Genomic DNA, 19,847 nt, shown 5'->3' with positions numbered 1-19,847 from the left:
AAATGAAGATTTGGCAGCCTGAACTGAGAGAGAGAGAAAGAGAGAGTTGAATGTAGGATTTAGGGTGTTTGGTTTTTGTCGTTTTCCACCATTTCTTTAAAAGGGACCTAAGATGTGACCCACTGCACCTTTTTTTTTTCTCATGGAGGCGAGTTACATTAGTGCTTCCTCTTTACCAGAAAGCGGTTCACAAGTCTGCTTTCGTCTTTTGAAGAGATATTTGCTAACGACGCACGGTGGCCAGGTGTCTGAAATCTTAATAAAAGGTGATTTTTATTAGCTTATTTAATCTAATATCAGGGAATATAACACATCGTAGCTATAGACTAAAATTATGATAGAACTCTTTAATGTGACTTTTTTTCTTTTTTCCGTTGATGCCTTTCAAACAAAACTAGTCCTGATATCTCCATCAGCCCCCCTCTGACAGTATCTTTGGGATTCGTGCATTAAGAAGAATAAAAGGACAAGACCTGAACATTTTACTGCTGTACATTATTTGTCAGACTGGTTTCATTTTCATACTTATTTTGTAAATATCTATGTTGTACGGAGCTTGAACTAAACTGTAAATATGTTTACTGTATTTGTAATAATTATAATCCATCCGCTGTATAGCATAGATGTGTCATGCAGATATCCTAACTCTGTGTATGGTAATCTTGCACCACTGAACTGTTTAGTGAATGAGACAACAATAAAAAAACGAAAAATGCAAACTGCATTAGCAGAATGTGTGATGCCTGCTTTGATTTTTTTCTCTTTGTCAAGTTACGTTTGTTAGCTGTGCAGTTCAAATAAACTTAACACAAGAACCAATTATGAGACGAGCCAACAAACACTATTTTGTCAAATGCCGTCATCAAAATAAAGAAAACGTCTTCATTCGTCTTTTGTTTTTACTTCAATGAACAGTTTAAATAACATTCATTATTTATTTATTTATTTTTAACAAAGTTTATGACATAGTTTACTGAATTCCCACTTAATATTTTGCTTCAGTATGTGGGATTTTTTTTTATTTATGCATAAAGCTAAAGGTTAAATTAGTTTCAGTCAAATTAAGACGTGAGCTGAGAGGACGCCTTTCATTTTTTATTTAAGTTATGTGCAAGTTTTGATTCTTTATTAGTATTTTTAACAGGCGCACTTTAGCCAAGCCTTAAAGCTTCAATGTGGGTGTAACGTGAATGAGAACCGAACCAGCCAATAGGAGGCGGGATATCTCTGGTCAGCGTTGTGGACCAATTAGAATTCTCGGCCGTAGTGCGTTGTGTCATCTAGGCGCCCTCTGATTGGTGGATGCTGTACGTGGGCGTACGTAATCTGTTGCATCACGTTTGGAACAGAGGAAGGAGGAAGCAAGCACCGAGAGAGGAGAACCCGAGGAGAAGCAGCTCGACTCTCATTTTACCTCGTCTTACCTTTCAGCTACTTTACCCGAGGAAAATCATGGCTCAGTAAGTTTTCTAAATACGCCGTACTTATTTTGGCAGTGGCACAACAATTGGTTGTTGTCGACGTTTATGCTTTATATGTAGCAGTTCTTTAGCCTGTTTTAAAAGGGGTAATCTTCTCTGTTGCAAAGTTTTAGTAGTTTTCTTGCTGAGTATATAAAAAAGCTCTTGCCATAAGTACAAATAAATATTTGACATGACATTTAACATGTAAAACTACACGGATTAGTGGCTCAGTAATCACATTGTACTCTGGGAATTGAAGTCATCTTGGGCTCTAATCTAAAGGCCCTTTATTTTAGTAAAAGAGCCAGGAAACCCATACCAAAGTGATGTAAGAGTTTTTTAGTATTCCAGTCTGATGCCAATCTGCCGTCAGATCCTGACATTATATATTATAAGACTCCTCTTGATTTCAGAGCAGACATTGCACTGATTGGGTTGGCTGTCATGGGCCAGAACCTCATCATGAACATGAACGACCATGGCTTTGTGGTAAGACCCTGACTTTCCTTTATTTACATTTCTCCTTGGTACATCGTGTTCTGCTGTTGTTGTGGGGTTTTTTCCTCCTCAGTATGAGCAACATCTCTGCTCTGCAGGTCTGCGCTTACAACAGAACCGTCTCCAAGGTGCACGACTTTCTGCAGAACGAGGCAAAGGGCTCTAAGGTGGTCGGGGCGGAGTCCCTGGAGGACATGGTGTCCAAGCTGAAGAAGCCCAGGAGGATCATCCTGTTGGTTAAGGCTGGACAGGCAGTGGATGACTTCATTGATAAACTGGTTGGTGTTTTTCTACCAAAACATCAAGAAAAAAAAACTAAACTATGAAGTGTTGTATTCTTAAGAGTCCAATTGTATGATACCCTTGAATAAACATGCAATCCTTTCTATACATTTGCACAAAGATTTAAAACAAAATAACCAACCTGAACTCATTTTAACTAGAGAAGGAGTAATTATTCCTACTGCTGCTGAAATGGCAGAATAAACACCAGGTATATTTACGGTCTGGAAATGAAAACTAAACAGCCATATTTTTCATTCTCGTAAGCAAGAGGAGAGAGTAGAAAGGTGGGGAAAGGCAGAACTGTTAATTTATGTGGCATAGAGAGGGAGGTAATAATGTTTGATATTCATTGAATACATAAACAATAAAAAAAACACAATTTGTGGTCTATAAAGACAGCAATAAACAGCATAAACATTGACAAATTTTGGGAGTGTAATTTAAAAAAGAAATCAAGTTAAGAATATTGTTATAATTTCATTTTCTGTTGAATTTAAAACCAAAAAATGTGTAGAAAATAAATCTGAAATCATCAGCTCAGACTTCAAAAAGAAGAGAAATTCAGTATCAGCTGAGATGATTGGTGCATCTCTGTTTTAAACTTTGGAGCATTATCACATAAGCTGTTAACAGTTATGAAATAATTTCATTTTTAAAGGCTCGGTATGCCTTCATCTTAAATCCATTTCGTATTCTTTTTTTTTTTCTTTCTTTTACAGGTTCCTCTGTTACAAGCCGGAGACATCATTATCGATGGAGGCAACTCTGAGTACAGAGACACGACTGTAAGTCATAGAAGTTTGGCAGAAACGTTTTTTTTTTAAATTTATTTCCCAGCATAAATTTTCAAAGTTGCTCTTGTGTTTTGGTCACACAGCGGCGGTGTAAGAGCCTGAAAGAGAAGGGCTTGCTGTTTGTTGGGAGCGGAGTGAGCGGTGGAGAGGAGGGAGCTCGCTATGGACCCTCGCTCATGCCAGGGGGACATAAGGAGGCCTGGTGGGTCCTAAAAAAAAATACTGAGTTGCCTTTTCTCTCGTGGTTAAAAGTTAATGTTTGCAATTAGCTGGTTAAATATAAACATTTGACGATATTCATTTTTAAAGGCCACATATTAAAGACATCTTCCAGAGCATTGCTGCTAAGGTTGGGACAGGAGAGCCTTGCTGTGACTGGGTGGGTGCAGCCGTTTCTTCTTTAAACATTTAGGGTCCAGCAGCTCCGGCTGTGCGGCGTCGGCTGACGTCGTCGTGCGTTTGTTGGGGCAGGTCGGAGACGAGGGCGCGGGTCACTTTGTAAAAATGGTCCACAACGGCATCGAGTATGGAGACATGCAGCTGATCTGCGAGGCCTACCACCTGATGAAGGACGTCCTGGGGATGGACCACGATGAGATGGCGCAGGTGAGGTTTGGGAAGAGAGCGTCCGTCGACGTTATTTTTCCCGTCTTTTGTCGGTGTCGTGTTAACTCCCTTCTGTTTTAAAATGGTCAGGCGTTCGACAGCTGGAACAAGACAGAGCTGGACTCCTTTCTGATTGAGATCACGGCCAACATCCTTAAATACAAGGACGCCGACGGGACGCACCTGTTGCCCAAGATCCGTGACAGCGCCGGACAGAAGGGCACGGGGAAATGGACGGCCATTTCAGCCCTGGAGTACGGCACACCCGTCACTTTAATCGGTAGGAGGAAATAAGAAATGAGGAAGTTTTTTGTTTCCCTTCATCTTCCTGCAGTTCTGGTTTCTTTCAGTAAACTCCACTCCTTGTAACAAAAAGGATTAGGACACACCTGCTAGGATTACAGCGTCAGACAGTTATTGAAGAGTAAAGGTCAGATTTATTTCCAGTCAACAAGCGTTTGTTAGATGTGATTGTTATGAGGCTGCAGGTTAACAAGATTGGAGGCTTTTCTGGCTGCTTGCTCCTCTCTAGTGACATAAGAAGGATTTGGACTTGTTTACTTTTATATTGTGATTATCTCAGAAGTACATGAAGTAAGGCTAACATTACAAAAACAGAGAGAACTCACTTTAGGACACGACTGTAAGTAAATCAGCTCCGAGAGAAAAAGTTGGATCTTTTTTAGCATGATCCGCCCCGTTACCAAACCCATCCAGGCTTTGTTAGGATTAGCTTTTTTTTTAATGCCGTCCGCTCTGCTGCTGTCGGCTGCCGCACACTAAAAAGACCTTCATTGTGTGAGAAGTGTCCCAGCTTGTGTGGGGCAGTGTGCATGGGGGGGGGGGATTTCAGAGGCCTCATCAATTTTTCTCTTGCATCATCTAACTGGGCAGTTTGTTTTTCGCAAAGTCATGCTGACTAAACGGAGTCTTTACAGTAGAAAAGGATTTTATTATTTATGTGTTAAACCTTAAGATTTCTGCGTTCTGCGACACACCTACTTAAACTCCATAAATAATGCTGAGTCAGGCTGATTGTAATTTGACTGTGCTCTGTTGATTAGATTGTGCTGCTTCACGTCAGCTCCTCTACGTCTGCTCTGAGAGATTTCAGGAAATCTAATCGTCGTCTGTCGCTGATTTCGTATTCTCTCCTCCTCCCTTCTTTCCTGCGTCTCAGGGGAGGCCGTCTTTGCCAGATGCCTGTCCTCTCTGAAGGAAGAGCGGGTCCAGGCCAGCCGCAGCCTCTCCGGGCCCCAGGGGGTCAAATTCAACGGCAACAAGGCTGCTTTCCTGGAGGACATTAGGAAGGTGGAGTATTGGGCTCCTGAAATGCATCATTATTATTATCATTATTTGTCAATATTTGTTTAACCCTTAACTGTCACGAGGTCTCTGGTGTCCTTACAGACCATTTGGATAACATGGAAGCGTTTTCAGGCTGGCAGTTAAGGGGTTAAAACAACAACAGTAATATTCAGTATTAAGTCGAAATTGTAGCATTTTGTCAAATATTTAAGAACTTCAATTTAAAAATTTGTTTGTCTCAGTACATTGTTAGCTACCGGCAAAATCTGCTTTGCGGATGGCCAATATGGAGCTAAAATTGTGCTGTATATTAGATTTTATTGTGCTACGGCTTATCTGAGAAAATAAAGCACCACAAAATCTATCTGCATTTTTGGCTACAGATGTATCTGCATGAAATCAGAACCTGATGAACACAAATGTTGCTCCAAAAATCTGGTGAACTACGGTAAAATAACAATAGATTAAACAGAAAAGTAACAAAACTACATCAACACTAATGAAGGTTTGTAAACACCATAACTTATTATTATTACGTTTACTGTTGTTGCTGACAGGAGGATTTTATTTGACCTAAAACAGAGTTCGAGTTTCGCTTTGCTGCAGTCATTGAATCTCTTAGAAAGTTCAGAAAGTTTAAACTAAATTAACTCAATAATACCGCAAAAATGGATACATATAGAAAAGTGTGGCACAATTTAATATTGTTTAACATTTAATATTGTTTAATATTTAATATTGTTTAATATTTAATATTGTTGCTTTCCAAGTTATTATGAAGGACAAGCTACAGTACGCGCAGGTTTATGAAGGTGTTCTAACATTGACGTTTTAGGGAACTCATCTTCTGTTGAGCATGGCAGATTTCCTGTTTTAAACCTGAGCAGGTGGAAGTGTGAGCTCCTGCATATCGCAGCAGCCTGGGCTTCAGAATATTCTGCCCTGTTAAAGCGATTGTTTTTGTTTCTGCAGGCTCTCTACGCCTCCAAGATCATTTCCTACGCGCAGGGCTTCATGCTGCTGCGGCAGGCGGCCAAAGAGTTCGGCTGGACGCTCAACTACGGCGCCATCGCCCTGATGTGGCGAGGAGGCTGCATCATCCGAAGGTGCTACTCAGCGTTGTTCCATCCTCATTTCATGCATGTTTTAATAAAAGATACACAAGGCTTCAGTAGAACGCCTTTCTACTGCCTGAGAAAAAAAGCTTTACTGCTGTGATGTTAAGGAAGTTAAATTGGATCTTTTTTTTTTATTGTTGTGTTGTAATGTGGGAATTTTAGTGGAAGAAAGTGTGACCTTTCCTTTACAGTCAGATGGAGTGAAGAATGATGACACCGTGGTTGATCATCTGATGGAAAATGTTGCATCAATCTAAATCACATACAACATCTCTCTGTCTCTCTCTCTCTCCAGTGTTTTCCTCGGTAAAATCAAAGAGGCGTTTGACCGAGACGCTGGCCTGCAGAACTTGTTGCTGGACAATTTTTTCAGTAATGCTGTGCAAGACTGCCAGGTATGAAGAAGTGGGAAGTCGAGCAAATCCAAGCTTACAACAGCCGCATTGACAAAGTCTATTTCCTTCTTGTTACAAAGAAAAGCTGTGATGCAAAGCTGTGACTTATTGCTGTAACTTTCAGCTGTCTGCTAAGATCTCTTTACATTTCGGATCAAGTAAATTCAGTCCAAGTTGTTGGGAAACGAAGCCTGGCAGCCGATTTCAAGACGTCCTTATTTTAAAATTTACTGAACCTATTTTAATTAAGACAGATTCACACGTTTAGGACTTGCTGCAAATATAAAATCTGTTCTTCCTGACCAGATCTGCTGCATGTAAGCAGCTTGAATGAAGCTCTCATTTTTTTACCTTCTGTCTGTAGGAGTCGTGGCGCAGAACAGTCTGCGCCGGCGTCCAGCACGGCATCCCGATGCCCTGCTTCACCACGGCTCTGTCCTTCTACGACGGATACAGACACGACATGTTGCCTGCCAACCTGCTGCAGGTAAATATGGCAACAGCTGCTGGGACTCGGCTCCCACAGCAGAGGGTCGAGTCTTGCACACAGAGAACATGTAGGAGCTGCGTGTTGGGAACTGTTTCTGTGACCACATGTTGTTTTTCCACATTTTGCTGTATTACGACCACAAACTGCTGTGGTTTTCTGTAATAGTCCAGCACGACGTAGACCATAAGACCGTAGACAGGTCAGGGAGGAAGTTGTGGAGAATTTATGTTAAAGATTTGGACGTCTAATGGAGCACTGTTCAATCTATCAACCATTGTTACCAATACTGCTTAGTCAGAGTAGCAGCCATTTTTGGAATAAGGCGAGTTGGCGTTCTGTTAAAAATTAGGCTGGAGAGACAGCATAAGTCATCGTCAAATGAATCGAAAGTTGAAATTTTTGGTGTACGCGTAAAACACTGTGTATGAGAGGAAATGCTGCCCATCACGTCTGTCATAAAATATGGTGGCAGGATGAGCTGATTTGTAGAAAACCTGTTGGAGGTTTTAAAGGTTTGAGCACCTACAGTAGACTGGTTTAGAGCAAATTATATGCATGTTAAAATGGCTTAGTCAAAGTTTAGACCTAAATCTAGCTGATCTTTGGCAAAGAATGTAGCTGCATAAAGCTGGTGGAGACATACCCTAAAAGACCTGCAGATGTATGTTTTTGCTAAATTAATTCAGGAAAGTTGAATTCAAATAAACACTCTTTATTTAATTTGATTAAAAATATCTAAGAACTATAACCTTCCATCCAGTTCAAGATAATGTACTAATGTGTTGATCTACCACATAAAGCTACAATTGAACACATTGGCATTTGTGGTTGAGATGTGAGCAAGATCAAGTGGTGGGAAGGTATCCGTTTTGATCATCAGTCGCTGACAAGTAGCTCATGTGGCTTTGATTTTGTTGTTTTCAGGCGCAGAGGGACTACTTTGGCGCTCACACATACGAGCTGCTTTCAAACCCCGGGCATTACATCCACACCAACTGGACGGGCCACGGCGGAAACGTCTCCTCTTCTTCCTACAACGCTTAACAACCACCCCCACCTGGTGCAAAAAAACCCAAAAAACAACCACAAATAAGATGAGTAAAAGAGGACGTTGCTTGGAAAAGAAGAGCCTGGGTCCCACATTCCAGCTTCATAACCAACCTCAGCTTCATCCTGACTTTTACTCTTCAGAGACCTCTTGCAGTTTTATTTATCAAGAAATGGGACCATAGCATGTTTCTGCTTCTGATCTGTTCTGATGTAGCAACAATCACACACACAACAACCCGTTGACCTCATCTGGACACCAGGCCAACGTTCATCAGTCGTGTCGGACCCAGCGTTAACACTGGATTAAGGTGAAGCGTTGCACTAATCTGTAAAAGGCTAAATAAAGATCTCAATCCCTTTATAATTAGCTTTGATGGTCCTTACACTGTGTGAGCTGTGAACAAGACTAAGGTTTGTTTGTGTGTAGCTCTAAAATAGGAAACTCATTCCAGACTCTGGTAGTCTCACAGAGACAGACAGACAACTGGAAATAAATGGAGGGCTTTGAATGTAAGCTTTAACGACATTGACACATCAAGAGTCACGACATGCAAATTCTCTTTTTCAAGTTTGCCCCAATTTTATGGTTATATATTTTTGCTTCAAAGTGTAATTTAAGTTGTTGTCCAGCAGGGGGACTTTAGGCTGCAGAGTGAACAAAGCCTCTGAGTAAACTAATATTTGTTTTTCAGATTTCATTGGAATTTAAACTGTTTAATTGTATTTGTTGCTACCAGACTGACTGCTACCAGAGATCCTTCCAGCCCACAGCATCACCATCACCAACCGCTCCTCAAACACACTTAGATGATATGATTTGTGGTATTTGGGGTAAATATTATTGAAGTATTTTTGATCCTGAGGGTGACAGTCTGGGTCAGATTACTAAAACTGACAGGATTGGACGTTTCAACAGAAAAACGATCCGAAACAAATTGAAACAGAAAGTCAGACATTTGCACCTAGTTCCCGTTTAAATTAATTTCAATTTAATTTTGCTGTGTAATCAACCACCACAATCGAGAAGAAAAGTTCAAATTAAAACTCCAAAATTAAATCAATAATGGGACTTTAAATGTGAGGAAAACACAAAACATCAAAAGCTAAATCAGTGAACCGTCCCTTGATTCACTGAACATCTTCAAGCTGATGGCCAGATTGGGTTTTAAAAAAAATTCCTCCTTTTGTTCTTTGTTCTAGCTTCAGTAATAGATGGAGCAATGCAGCAGCTATTGCACCCAACACAGGGAAGGATGCTGCGCCTGCCAACACAGCTGTTACCACACTCACTGGTAATCGGCAAACAAAGCTTCATTACACCTCACCTTACCTTGGGTGACTCTTGCATTGAGGTTAGCATAACGTTCCCCATCTCTCGTCATGGGGCACTTCAGACCTTTACTTCGTGTGTTAAAGCTTATATCTTAAAGCAGAGCAAATAGAGTATAAATATTGTTGCTGATTTATTAAGGGACACAATAAGACTCAGTGACCAGTAGACTCAGTCAGTACAGTAACCAGTCACTGGTAACCAGTGACCAGTAGACTGAGTCACTAGGTAAACTTTTCAGCTCTTGTCTTCTTGCAGACCATTGATTAGCAGCTGTTGCATGAGAGGCTATCAGAGCTCAGTGAAGCCTTACGGAGGTGAAACTGTGACTCGTCTGCATTAGAGAGGACGGACACTAAGGTGATGCATAATGGAGCAGGTGCTTGGATCAATTTCCCTTTATCCACACAATGGACGTGCAACCAATCTGAACTATTTCAGCAGTGTGAAAGTCGTATTATTTTATTACGGTAAGGTCAATTTCTTGCATAATAGGGCTTTAAAAAGTACAACCTCCAACTAAAATGCTGGGGGTTAGTGATGTAAAAACCTTTCCCACAAGTAATGTGACATTATCCTGTACAATTCAACTTAAAAACAAGCCAATCTGTTATTTTTAAATGCATTGTGACCAGGTGTGCTCCATTTGTGTTTTGTAAGGCAGACAAACTGTCGAGCTATGGGAATAACTCTTAAGAATCAGACAACGGACCAGGTACCTTAAATGTTATGAAAAAACTGGAGTATAACTTTGACTAGACCTCTATGCAACACCAAGTAACAAATCTTTAATATGTAATTAATATTTCCACAAACCTGCACCAAAACACACAGATTGTCATTAGGCCAAAAATATACTGCTCAAAAAAATAAAGGGAACACTTAAACAACACAATATAACTCCAAGTAAATCAAACTTCTGTGAAATCAAACTGTCCACTTAGGAAGCAACACTGATTGACAATCAATTTCACCTGCTGTTGTGCAAATGGAACTTTGTACAGAACAAAGTATTCAATGAGAATATTTCTTTCATTCAGATCTAGGATGTGTTATTTGAGTGTTCCCTTTATTTTTTTGAGCAGTGTATTTTCCATTTGGTATTTTCTAATCAGCTGTCACAATTTAATCCTTTCTAAATCCATTTAGATACATTTCACTGGGTACTCTTGCTTCCTTCTATGAGCCAAGGACATGACTGTGAGGTTAATTGGTCTCTAATTTATCCTTTGGTATGAGTGTGTGTGCATGGCTGTTGTTAACTGATAACGAACATATTTTGTTGTTTATTACATTTAGTTAACGTTTTTCTTTTTGTTTCTATTTGATCGGTGTTACCAATTAAGCAGTCTAATTTCTAGCTTCCTTAATGCGTAAAAAAAAAAGATCCCTTGAAATAATCAAGGTGCAACAGCACAACCTGCTGGAGGAAGACTGTAACTACACCCCAACTAGTCAAGTTGAACACCTTGCATTACAAATGTGAATATGTAGCTGCTGTCCTAGGAAAGCATGACAAATCCTTCCAGTCAGGAGGAATGGGGCCAAAGGTCCAGCAATCTATTGTGGAAGGATATTTAATCTGTCTCAAATTACTCATCTCTGCTAAATGCAAAGATAAAACCAGAACTTTAAATACATTGAATACAAAAACACATCCTACTACTGTCTTACCAGGTTCAGCAGCCTCTTCACAAAGTCTTTAGCATTTTCTTTTTTTTTTTTTGAGAATAATTTGCACATTCAGATCAGAATGTTCCCTCTCTCTAACATTCAGAACCCGCCTCCTTCCGCAGTGGTATGATGGCAGGACGTTCCCATCATGTCTGTACTGGCATATAATTGTTTGAACAGATGAACGCGGCGCCTTCAAGCATCTGGAAATTGTTCTCCAGGATGAACCAGACCTGTGCAGCTGCACGAGTCTCTTCCAGATGTCTTACGCAGTGTGTTCCAGGCGTGCCTCCAATTAAATCAAATGTGTCAATTAATCTACTGGAAGTGTCCAAAGCCATGACGTAATCATCTGGGCTTTCCCTCATCGATGGTAATCGTCCTTATTTTGAAGTCGTCAATAAGTGAATAAATATTCACATATTCCCATTACTTGTGGTTGTGGCAAGTATAAATAATTTTGGTAATTCTAAATGACCTAAATGAAGAGAAGTTTGGCTGATTTGCCTTCAGGCAGAAAGAAAATAAAATATGATTCCTGTCTTTTGATTGGTTATATCTGAATGTACAAGTAGAAATAGGTTTGATAATCTGAAGGGAGGATTAACACCACAGTGAAAAAAGAGGCGGATTTCACCACATACTCGTTTAAATATATTTAGGATTAATTCTCAACTCTTTAAGTTTAAATTAAAAAATTTTCTTTAACAATGTGCTCACAACCACTCTGATCATACTCCATCCCTCGCTGTCTCCAAGGAGACAGTGAACGGTCATCAAATGCAAGGAACATGTGACGTCAGTCACTTTTCTCTGCAAGCTTCCCGCTCAGGATAGAGCATCACCTGCTCTTCATCGTGGTTAGCGAGACCATACAGATTAGAAACACATTTCTCAAGTCACAAACTATAGAAATGATCCCTGAAAGTATAGTCTTGACTCATCAAACCTCCTCCACGTCTTCTAGTACGAACCTCTTACCCTTCTGAGTGACGGTGCAGACAACGCGTTGCAATCTCTACAGGTAATTAATGTAAAACTTAATACATCTACACAAACCCCATTTAGGTGGTTGTAATAAAAATAGTTACAAGTGTAAAGAATTCTGTTGCGAATTATGTTTAGTTACATAAAATAGGTGACCTCTAAACTTCCAGAAATTTAGCTGCACATAAAACAGAAGCATAACTCATAACGTAAATATAAATGCTGCATTAAAATAGGAAAAACTAGGATATAAATAAGAGTTTATATATTTGTATTCTCTTGTTACCCATAAGGCACTGCGTTTTAATGTTCCACAGCTCACACGCTTCTATCCCACGTGGTAGAATATGCCAACAACAGACTCACTGTCCCCGTGTCACGCTCTGCTGCATGCAAACTGGGGGGGTCGCTATTCAATAAGTGTGCGGTCTTCAGTGTTCCTAAATTAAGCCAAATAACAAAAATGATTAATAGAAAGGCATATACGTGATGCATATGGTAGATGCAATTTAAAAACTCGTAGTCTGTAAGTCTCTCGCTCAAAATGGATAGTTCATTCCTCAAAAGCAAATATGCAAGTCAATGAAACTCAGTGTCATCTAAAGGTAAAGTCCTGGCATGTTTGTGGAGAAGATAGTCAAGTGGCTTTGTCATGTTTTCATGCAAAAACGTCAGACCTTGCTGACACTTTAGTGCAGCTAAAGAATGCTACACTATTTGCAAAGCCGTTTAAATTGTAATGTGTTTAGTTGTTACACATTACTGTACTTATTCAGGACAGTTATACTCCACTGCTCTGTCTAGTCGTCTGCTTTGCTGTGAAACAAAATAAGCACTTTTGCATGGTCGCAATCTTTTTTTCTTTATGATAAAAAAATGTCTGCAAATACTTGTACATATTGCTCAGTTATCTTTATTTCCTCTAAAGTTTATACTTTGTAAGCTGTGAGTGCTTGAAAACCAAAGTACAATTCCTTGTTGGTTAACACAACCTTGACCTGCATACAAATGCGTCACATTTTTGCTGCATTATGCTCTATGCAGTTGTTTTTTCCACAGCATTATGCATAAGCCAAGTACAAACTTATTTACAACAGAGAAAAGCTTTACACAACTGTAAACAATATTAATCAAAGTTGAGGTTCACTGAGAGAAATTGCTCAACTTGGCAAACCTTTTAAAGAAATAATAAAACATAATGCAGAATTTTGACAGATTTTGAAAACTAGCTCAACAGTTTGGTATGTAACGATTCCGGCAATGAAATGACTTATAGGGAACAACTATCCAGGATTCATAAGTATAGTTCATTTGGACTGACATAAGCAAATGACGTTATAGAAATTCAGAGAATTTTATGGAAGCAACTGATTCATGTCTGAAAGCAATAACAATTTGCTGGAAAATAATGAGACATATGGTGACTAAATGTTGTGCAAGTTGAATTAGTGATCAAAATAAAACAGAATCCAAGCAGAGAAATGAACCAAAGCAATTGATAAAAAGTAAACACTTTGTAGAATTGCATGACTGCTTAACCAATAGTTGGGGGGACACGGCTCCTTTTCATTGCGACTTGTTGTGCGTCAGTAGGTCAGAATATGAAAGATTTGATGGCGTGCAACACAATATCTCTATATTAAAATTATTTTGTTACAACTTGATCTTAGGTCAAATTCAAATATTTGAAGAAGTTGAGTTCTAGCTTTTAATCATAAAAACAAACGAAAAGCAAACACTTGGAATATAATTTTGTATGTAATTAATCCATGCACCAGTTTCACTTAAAAAAAAAAAAAAAAAGAATTTCTAAATCGGACGGCTTAAATGAAAATCACAGCACAGAATAAATAATAATAATATATAACTCTGCAAAACTGTCAGCTATCTCAAGTAAAAAAAATAACATGCTTACCAAAACTGAGACCACATACAACTTAAAAAAAAAACCCTACTTTTTATTTTACATTGCAACACTAGTATCAATACACAAAGTGTGATTTTGCGCTCAGGTCTTTATACTTAAAAATGCCAATGCACTTCTTCATGAAGGTAAACAGCTATCAACATATCCTGCTATGCTAATACAACTTTTGATCACAATAAATATAAGGTTTTATACTCGCATATACCAGTAACTTGTGGAGTATTTATGAACATGATCTAGTGAGGTAGAATTGAACAGTTTTTGGAGAACAAAATGAAATTTCTAACAAGCAGGATGACTTTGGTCCCAATGTGTCAAAGCAAACAAATATGTGAATATAATTTTGATATCACTCTAGCTGAGTGGTCGAATGTTTCTTGCTAATGAGGAGACGTAGATCCTTCCCAGAATTAAGGCGATTTCGGCTTCGTCACCAAGCGTCGCTGACTCCAAACTGGGGCTCAGAAGAAAATCTGGCTTTTTCCAAATCCGACGACCCTAGACATGTGAATTAAAGTGTTGGCAATTCAATTAAAGTCAAAAACAAGTCTTTGTCAAGAGGGTATTTTCCCTAGTTAAATTAAGTTTTATTTCACACTTCCCTTTGATTCACAAAACATAGAAAAATGCATTCGAAACCACTTCAAACACAAACTTTCAATGGGAACTATTCAAACATTCACCAGGAACATCTTCCAAACTTCAGCACTCTTTCAGTGTTTTCCCCCCTCCCTTCACACAGACTTCACAAACAAAGTCACATTTTCACACAAAGAGGGTGGTAACAACGAGAAAATAAGACGAGCATTCACATCGCATTGGACAGCAAGGAAAGATCTACTAAAAGATACAGATATTCATAGCACTTGACAATTCAGTGTGATTTTTTTTTTTAAATATAAAAAAAAATCAGGGATGGATAGAAAAACGATACGAGTAAGCAGAAAACTCAGGGATCTTGAGATGCAAGAAATGTCCTTGTGATGGTCACTGAGAACACACACGTACTTTGCTTCTTCCTCTCACACTCGCACAAAGCCACAGGTTCTTCTCACCTCTCCCAGGCATTTGTCTTTCAAAAAAATATAAATAAAGCACAAACAGTTCTTGCTTTCCTTCCTTTTGCTCACTCTCATTCGGTCCAACACCAAATCCACTCATCGAGATCAAAAAGCGACAGGGGCAGACAAGATTTCTATATCCCGAAAAGAGGGAGAAATAAAAAAAAAAAAAAAAGAGGGGAGAGAAAAGAAAGGCAACACCCACCGTCTAACACCGTATACGCAGAGTGAAGCTGTGTTCTCGGATGATAAAGCATTTACACGTGGGAGGAGGGGAAGGGATACTGAGATCTGCCGAACATTGCAGCCAATGAAGCGACTCCTCCCGGGAAATTGTGAAAGAGTTGGTGAACTGCGAAAGAAACGTTCATGAAGGCGTTTCCAAAAGAAAAGAAAAATAAAACAAACCAAAGAAATACAATATGATGCATAAATATATATAATTATCTGACAGCCAGCTTTCGACGGACTGCAGGGAGACCTCAGCAAACTCGTGCACGTTTATAAATAGTTATGGTACATGCACGGCCGTCTCTTCGTAACATATTCTCACAAACAAAACTACGTAGGAGGATTCCACAAACTAAATGTTTTACCCATTCAATGCATGACTACACTGTCAGTCACACCAGTAGAAATGTTCGCTTTTAATAAAATAAAAGGCAGTGTTTCTTTCTTAAATAAGATATAAGCCATTCCTTCCTGTATGTATACTTACCAGATTTGCCTAACAGCAAGAGAAAACATCAACTCTCACCTAGCTCTACATTCCCCAGCTAGAAGACTTAGACTCCATTGACGTGCCAAAGCCGGAGCTGAAGCCGCTGCTGGAGGCCGTGTTAGTGCCTCCGGCCCAGCCCAGGCTGGCTGAGCTGGGGCTGCTGTAGCTGGTGCTGGCAGAGCTATACGTCTGATCTCTGGTGGTAGAGGCTGTGCCTGCCGCTGTGGTCAAGCCCTGCTGGTTAGCCAGCATGCCCATCATTCCCCAGCTGCTCTGCAGTGCTGCCTGAGCTGCTGCCACCATTGCTGGGTTAAGGCCCAGAGCCCCAAAGTTAACCCCTCCACTACCGCTGCTTAGCCCCCCGCGATTACTGCTGTACCCCTGACTGAACCCGCCAGCCCCAAACCGACCCCGATCCATCATTTGCCTACTGTTATTGTGTTTGGGCTCAGCGTTGGAGATGTGCACGCTGACGCCCTTGATGATCAGGTCCTCTCCGCACAAAGCCTGGGCGACCTAGGGAAGAACAGAAGGAGAACATTTAACACCACAGGCTGTTGTTTACTTCAGCCTACAGCTGAGCAATACTATTCCTAATAGTTTGTGGTTTCTTCATTAATTCAATGCTTTGCAAAAGTATTCACCCCTCTCAAAGGTTTCCGCATTGCAACTGCAGACTTCAGTGTAATTTCAGGGACAGTTGTGGTGATAGATCAACTATAAGGCAGCTCTTACTTTTAAAGGGGAAAGAAAATGTATGTACTTAATTTGTTTTTAGGAAAAAATGATGTGTAGTCAGAATTTGTCTTCAATGTGTTTGAAGACAAAAACATTTCTGCAGCAGAAAGTCTTTTCAGGTATGTCTTTACCGGCGTTGCGTTTTTGAGACTGAAGTTTTAACCCATTCATCTCTGTAAAACAATTCAAGCTTAATGTACACAAACATTTGTGGATGTAAAATAAATAACGTGAAAAATGTTTGAGAGGTGTGAATGCTATTTATTTTTTACTGTAACATCTTAAAATTTGAGCTAATATTCAGTGTAAGTGAAGAGTAGCAGCTCTTACCTGATCATCAGCAAACGTGACAAATGCAAAGGCCCGGAAAGGTTTGGGAATGAAGACATCAGTGACTTCCCCGTACTGCATGAAGTACTGCCTCAGATCGTCCGTCGTCATGTCCTCTGTGCAGCGGCCAACAAAGATTTTGCGGCTCCGCATCGGTTCATCGGGAGATGCCTGGGGAGAGAAAAAAGCCCGATCAGATTATAGATAGAGCGTTTGATTATGTACAATCTATTGTGATGATTTAAAAAGTGATTCTCAAAACTTCTAAACAGCGATAACGAAGGAATGTGACTAAATCTTAACAGTGAAAAAAAAAACATCAAATTCTCATTTTCTAGAGTATTCTGTTATGGTGTCCAGCTTGCCTTTGAGTTCGGAAGTTTGCAGTCACACCATCGTCCGTCAATCATGTGTCTCTGAGCAATGACTTTAGTTTGCGTCTCATAGTCTGCAAAGCGGACGAAGCCAAAACCTTTTGAGTTGCCAGTTTTTGCATCTCTCTTCACCTGGAAAGAGCAAAGAGTGAGAATGACAGATTAATTTCCACTTTAAAATTGCTATTCATTATAGTTAGAGCTTAATAGGAGGGGGAAAAAACAGGAGCATTTAAAGATGAGACATTAGTACCTGCACCATAATGACCTCCCCAAAGGTGCTAAAATAATCCTTCAAGTCTTGTTCTGTTGTTTTCCAAGGCAACCCGAGGACTATGAGGTCTGACGTTTTCTGAAAACCTCTTTTAATTTTAACAGCCGACGCCGCGTCTATTTCCTCCATCTTCCTTTTGTTATCTGCAAAGAACCAATAATATTCTGGCATAAGAAAAAAAATAACACAATCACAAAAATCTAATTAGACACATGGAGAACGGAAAGTAAACATCCACAGAATCAACTAGAAACCAAGATAATTTATTCTGTGCCATTATATGTATTTGATATACAGCTACGTTTATTAATGATGCAGCTTCAGCTTAAATGTCAGGATTTACTGACAGGTTGGTAACAAATTTGTAAAAAAATTAAAAATCTTATGTCACAAGCCACTATCACACCTCCTGATTTTCTTTGAAAGCATTTAAACTCAAGACTTTCTTTGGTTTACAGATTCAGAAAACTCTGTTTGATGTTAGCTTTTGACCCGACAGTTTAATTTGTCCTTTAATGCCACAATACTGAGGTCAGACTGGTTCAGGTCTTACCTGTCTGACAGGACTTGATATTGTTTTTTTTTTTAAAGTCACACATCAAACCTTGATGTTTAATTCAAACCTTAACTTTGACAAACCGATTTGGTCAGACGCATGGGGATCCACTTTTAAAGTTAGAACTCTGTTGTATTTGGAAGAAAACACTGGATCCACAGTTTAATTGGTTCTTATTATTGGCCCTTCTTCATTTTATATGTGACTTTAAACATGTTTTTGCTCACCAATGATGCTCTGAATGGACAGGCACTTGTAGCTCTTACGTTCTGGACCAAACTGCCCCTCATCTAAAAGCAAATCATTACTGAATGGCTTTTAATACCTTAGGAGAGAATTTTTTTTTTCTGTTGAACCATGTTGATCATTTACCTTATGTAACTTGTGATTTCTTGACTTGTCTGTATGTTAGTTTTGTGCTTTTGTGTTGTATTCTTAATTATACTACTTTTTGTAGAAGTATAATGCCTGAAAAATACATTCTATATAGATAACCTTGAATTTTTTTTCTGAAACAGTGAAAAGTTTTTGAGGGATTTATGAAGGAGTGCCGATGTGGTTGATAAGTATTGTTTTCACAGCAAACTCTAAAAAAAAAACTCTGTACTGTGCTCTGAGTAAGCTTTTGCTATCTTTAGGCATTTGATTATAAAGTAACACAACTGCAGAAATGCAGAATAAAAATAGCATTTAATGGTGGGTTTTGTGCAATAGCTGCTAAATCTGACTGACTGCACACTTGCTGTGAATACAGGCTGAAGTTTGCAGACAGTCTGCTGGTAAACAACAGGAAAACGCATATCCTGTCTCACCTTTGGGATAGTTGACGACATAGACCAGGTTTCCCCAGCTGCTCTCTGGTGCATGCAGGACGCCCTCCACCAGCCGGACCCCCCTCATGCACTGGGACTCCGGGTTTCTGTAGCGAAGACCACAAGCCCCCGGGAACTGGGCTGATACCGAGGATAGTAGAACAGTCCCATCGTCCTCCGAGGGGATCTCCATGGGCTCCTCGTTCTCATCCTCAGCCACCCTAATGTACAGCTCTGACATGTTGCTCCGGGATGGCTGAGCGCTGCTGGTCCGTGAGCAGTCAGCTGATGACGGAGCTCAAGTTGCTGGTTAACTACTGAGGTGCAACGCAAGTTGGAAGGTCTTAAACGTGGCTCAAATTTTCTTCGGTTTAAATAAAAGACACAAGTGTACGGCAACGGAAGTCAGGAGCGGACAAACCGTGCTCATTCGACAGTTGTAACATTTAAAAGCTGGCGGTCATGAAAGCCCGATGTTTTCCCTCAACGGAACACGTAAACAAGTTAGCCAGCTAGCTAAAGAGCTAGCAAACTCAAAGCAGCTCGGAAAATGAATGACTATGTTTAATGTCAGCGAGTAAACACTTATTATTCCGGCTTACAAGTATGTAATCGAAAACACAATGTAAACAAAAACCTCCAGAAGTTGTTGTTTTCGGTGAAATTTGATGAACGAAATCTGCACAGCTACACACGGCTAACAAAATGGCCGCTCACCTTGTAAAGATGACATCATCGTACTGGAACAGCTCACTTTCATGTAGGGGAGGTCGAAAAATAAAAATAAATGAAATAATAATTATTATCACTGCTAATCTCTTTTAATAAATTATAGTTCGTGTTTTTGACGTTGTGTTAATGTTATTGTCGTGCGGGTTTTGATTTACAAATCTTAAGCGAAGTGAAAATCTTTTTAAGGCAAAACCACTTCGACTCAAAATAAAACCAAAACAAAAGGAACTCAATTAATATTCTGGAAAATTGGATACATACTTTTTAAATATGTGTAGCAAACTTAAAATAAATACCGTGAATATATTAATAAAAATAAAAACA

General features: G+C 39.6%; 2 protein-coding genes and 1 non-coding gene across 6 annotated transcripts; 1 reads left to right on the top strand and 2 right to left on the bottom strand.

Moving 5' to 3' along the window:
* The first annotated feature begins 1,341 nt into the window (after nucleotides 1-1,341).
* On the top strand, nucleotides 1,342-8,374 carry pgd (phosphogluconate dehydrogenase). The gene is made up of 13 exons (XM_005808208.3): nucleotides 1,342-1,460; nucleotides 1,877-1,952; nucleotides 2,060-2,239; nucleotides 2,966-3,031; nucleotides 3,124-3,242; nucleotides 3,350-3,419; nucleotides 3,512-3,646; nucleotides 3,737-3,926; nucleotides 4,827-4,957; nucleotides 5,927-6,060; nucleotides 6,368-6,467; nucleotides 6,832-6,954; nucleotides 7,882-8,374. The coding sequence occupies exons 1-13, from the start codon at nucleotides 1,453-1,455 to the stop codon at nucleotides 7,999-8,001; spliced, it is 1,452 nt and encodes a 483-aa protein (XP_005808265.1). The 5' UTR covers nucleotides 1,342-1,452; the 3' UTR covers nucleotides 8,002-8,374.
* A 3,358-nt stretch (nucleotides 8,375-11,732) lies between these two features.
* LOC111610051 lies at nucleotides 11,733-11,948 on the bottom strand. The gene has a single exon (XR_002753477.1). It is a non-coding gene; the product is annotated as a small nucleolar RNA U3 (small nucleolar RNA).
* Nucleotides 11,949-12,893: 945 nt separating this feature from the next.
* tardbp (TAR DNA binding protein) lies at nucleotides 12,894-19,507 on the bottom strand. 4 transcript variants are annotated; one of them, XR_312799.2, is made up of 7 exons: nucleotides 18,792-19,507; nucleotides 17,403-17,566; nucleotides 17,141-17,281; nucleotides 16,776-16,946; nucleotides 16,139-16,223; nucleotides 15,192-15,338; nucleotides 12,894-14,423 (listed from the first exon to the last, which is right to left on the bottom strand). XR_312799.2 is itself a non-coding variant. In XM_023337755.1 (6 exons), the coding sequence occupies exons 1-6, from the start codon at nucleotides 19,030-19,032 to the stop codon at nucleotides 15,244-15,246; spliced, it is 897 nt and encodes a 298-aa protein (XP_023193523.1). In that variant the 5' UTR covers nucleotides 19,033-19,507; the 3' UTR covers nucleotides 14,491-15,243. The 4 variants fall into 4 exon arrangements, 2 of the variants coding, with proteins under 2 accessions (XP_023193523.1, XP_005808264.1); XR_002753117.1 differs by having other exon boundaries at nucleotides 15,192-16,223; XM_023337755.1 differs by lacking the exon at nucleotides 12,894-14,423 and having other exon boundaries at nucleotides 14,491-15,338.
* Between the last annotated feature and the right edge of the window lie 340 nt (nucleotides 19,508-19,847).

Source organism: Xiphophorus maculatus, chromosome 1, assembly GCF_002775205.1.
Source record: "Xiphophorus maculatus strain JP 163 A chromosome 1, X_maculatus-5.0-male, whole genome shotgun sequence".
In the NCBI taxonomy this organism is placed as follows: domain Eukaryota; kingdom Metazoa; phylum Chordata; class Actinopteri; order Cyprinodontiformes; family Poeciliidae; genus Xiphophorus; species Xiphophorus maculatus.
Note: the sequence above shows the minus strand (reverse complement) of the source record. Positions and strands in the feature narration are given on the sequence as shown.

Bases quoted from the DNA above. Each gene is read 5' to 3' on its own strand.
- tardbp (XM_005808207.2), bottom strand. From the start codon at position 19,032: ATGTCAGAGCTGTACATTAGGGTGGCTGAGGATGAGAACGAGGAGCCC. The intron at 17,567-18,791 runs GTGAGACAGGAT...GGTTCTTTGCAG, and splicing joins TGTCGTCAACTATCCCAAAG to ATAACAAAAGGAAGATGGAG. The intron at 16,947-17,140 runs GCAAGCTGGACA...TTCTCTCCCCAG, and splicing joins GCAAACTTCCGAACTCAAAG to GCATCTCCCGATGAACCGAT.
- pgd (XM_005808208.3), top strand. The intron at 1,953-2,059 runs GTAAGACCCTGA...TCTGCTCTGCAG, and splicing joins TGAACGACCATGGCTTTGTG to GTCTGCGCTTACAACAGAAC. The intron at 3,927-4,826 runs GTAGGAGGAAAT...CCTGCGTCTCAG, and splicing joins CACACCCGTCACTTTAATCG to GGGAGGCCGTCTTTGCCAGA.